This window comes from Antrostomus carolinensis, unplaced genomic scaffold (genome assembly GCF_000700745.2).
Source record: "Antrostomus carolinensis isolate BGI_N321 unplaced genomic scaffold, ASM70074v2 scaffold9543, whole genome shotgun sequence".
In the NCBI taxonomy this organism is placed as follows: domain Eukaryota; kingdom Metazoa; phylum Chordata; class Aves; order Caprimulgiformes; family Caprimulgidae; genus Antrostomus; species Antrostomus carolinensis.
In genome coordinates this window covers 7,356-9,427 of record NW_010307238.1, presented here as the reverse complement: position 1 = coordinate 9,427, position 2,072 = coordinate 7,356, and the positions used below count along the sequence as shown (strand labels likewise).

At 53.4% G+C, this 2,072-nt stretch overlaps 1 protein-coding gene across 1 annotated transcript in view; it reads right to left on the bottom strand.

Annotated features, from left to right (window-relative positions):
• MATK (megakaryocyte-associated tyrosine kinase) overlaps positions 1-1,559 on the bottom strand; it is a 5,312-nt gene extending 3,753 nt beyond the window's left edge. Inside the window, exons 1-2 of the mRNA XM_010165358.2 lie at positions 1,488-1,559; positions 133-279 (exon numbers count right to left, since the gene is read on the bottom strand). Of these exons, the coding sequence (XP_010163660.2) occupies positions 133-279; positions 1,488-1,559 (219 nt within the window). The remainder of the gene's footprint in view (positions 1-132; positions 280-1,487) is intronic.
• Between the last annotated feature and the right edge of the window lie 513 nt (positions 1,560-2,072).

Here is a 2,072-nt window from a genome sequence, read left to right as displayed (position 1 = left end):
AGAGCAAGGGGAGGGGGGCAGATCCCCCTGGGATGGCAGAGGCCTGTCTCCGGCAGCTCAGTTGATGCGACTGTCCCATCCCCTCCATGCCCTTCTGGGGCAACACGTCCCCCAGCCACGCATCGGGCTCACCTCCACGGCCTCAATGATGGTGACCACGTCGCCCTTATGGAAGGCCAGCTCCTGGGCCTTGGGCTTGGTGTGGTCGTGCTTGGTGACGCAACCTCTCCACCTCCCACAGCCATCAGGGCCACCCCCAAGGACCACCTGAAGCCCTGGCTGGTGACAAGGGGCACCCCTCACCCCACAGTGGTCCTTGGGAGACATGTCACCCCAGGGTCATCCGGGGAAGCACTGGCATCCCTGTGGCAGCCCTGCTCACCCCAGACATGGTCAGCTGTCAGCGCATCAGGGACTCCCTCTCCTCTCCTGCTGCCACCTGCAGAGAAGAAACCAAAGGCGCCTGTGGAGAGATGGGCTGAGCTGGCCTGTCTCAGGCCGCCGCTGCTGTCATAGAATCACAGAATCACCGACTGGTTTGGGTTGGAAGGGACCTTAAAGCTCATCCAGTTCCAACCCCCCTGCCAGCAGCAGGGACACCTTCCACTAGACCAGGTTGCTCAAAGCCTCATCCAACCCGGCCTTCAACACTTCCAGGGAGGAGCAGCCACAGCTTCTCTGGGCAACCTGGGACACTGTCTCACCACTCTCATTGTAAAACATTTCTTCCTTATATCCAAGCTAAATCCACTCTTCCAGTTTAAATCCACGGCCATTTGTCCTGTCACTATAAGCCTTGGGAAAAAGGGTTTTTTTCTGTCCTTTACAAACCCCTTTTAAGTACTGGGAGGCCGCTAGAAGATCTCCCTGAAGCCTTCTCTTCTCCAGGCTAAACAACCCCAACTCAGCCTTGCAAAGGTGCTCCAGCCCTTGGACCATTTCTGTGGCCTCCTCTGGACCCCCTCCAACAGGTTCACATCTTGTGCTGAAGAGCCCAGCACTGGAGGCAGCACTGCAGGGGGGGTGTCAGGAGAGCGGAGCAGAGGGGCAGAATCCCCTCCCTCCACCTGCTGCCCACGCTGCTCTGGGTGCAGCCCAGGACACGGTTATTGGCCTCTAGGCTGTGAGAGCCCATTGCCGGCTCACATCCAGTTTGTCAACCATCAGTATCCCCAAGTCTTTCTCTCCAGAGCTGTTCTCAATCCATTCATCCCAGTCTATACTGGTACTGGGAACTGCCCTGACCCAGCTGCAGGACCTTGCACTTGACCTTGTTTAGCTTCATGATGTTCACATAGGTCTACTCCTCCAGCCTGCCAAGGGCCCTCTGGATCGTATCTTCTCCCCTAAGTGAATCAATTGCACCACTCAGCTTGGTCACATCTGCAGAATTGCTGAGGGTCCACTCAATCTCACTATATACCACTGATGAAAATATTAAACAGCATTCATCCCAGTATGGACTCTTGAGAGACACTACTTCTTACTGCTTTCCGCTTGGACATTGAGCCATTGGCTGGAACTCCTTGGATGTGGTCATCCAGACAATTCTTTATCATCTAGCAGTCATAGAATCATTGAATAGTCCATTCTCACATCCCTGTCTCTTCAATTTAGAGATAAAACTGTTGTGGGGGACCATACCAAGGCCTTACAGAAGTCCAGGTAGATAACATCCATAGCTCTTCACTGGTCCACTGATGCAGTCACTGCATTGTAGGAGGCTGCTAGATTAGTCAGGCACATGACTTGGTGAAGCCATGTTGGCTGTCTCTAATCACCTCCCCGTCTTCAATGAGTTTTGACACATCTTCCAGAAGGACCTGCTTCATCATCTTATCAGGTGGTGAGGTGAGGCTGACAGGTCAGTAGTTGCCAGGGTCCTCCTTTTTACCCTTTTAAAAAATGGGTGCAATGTTTCCCTTTTTCCAGTCACGGGGAGCTTTGCCTGACCGCCACAGCTTTTCACATATGATGGAAGGTGGCTTAGCAATTACGTCAGCCAACTCCCTCAGGACCCTGTACTGCATCTTGTTGGATCCTGAAGACTTATGTATGTTCAGGTTCCTCAT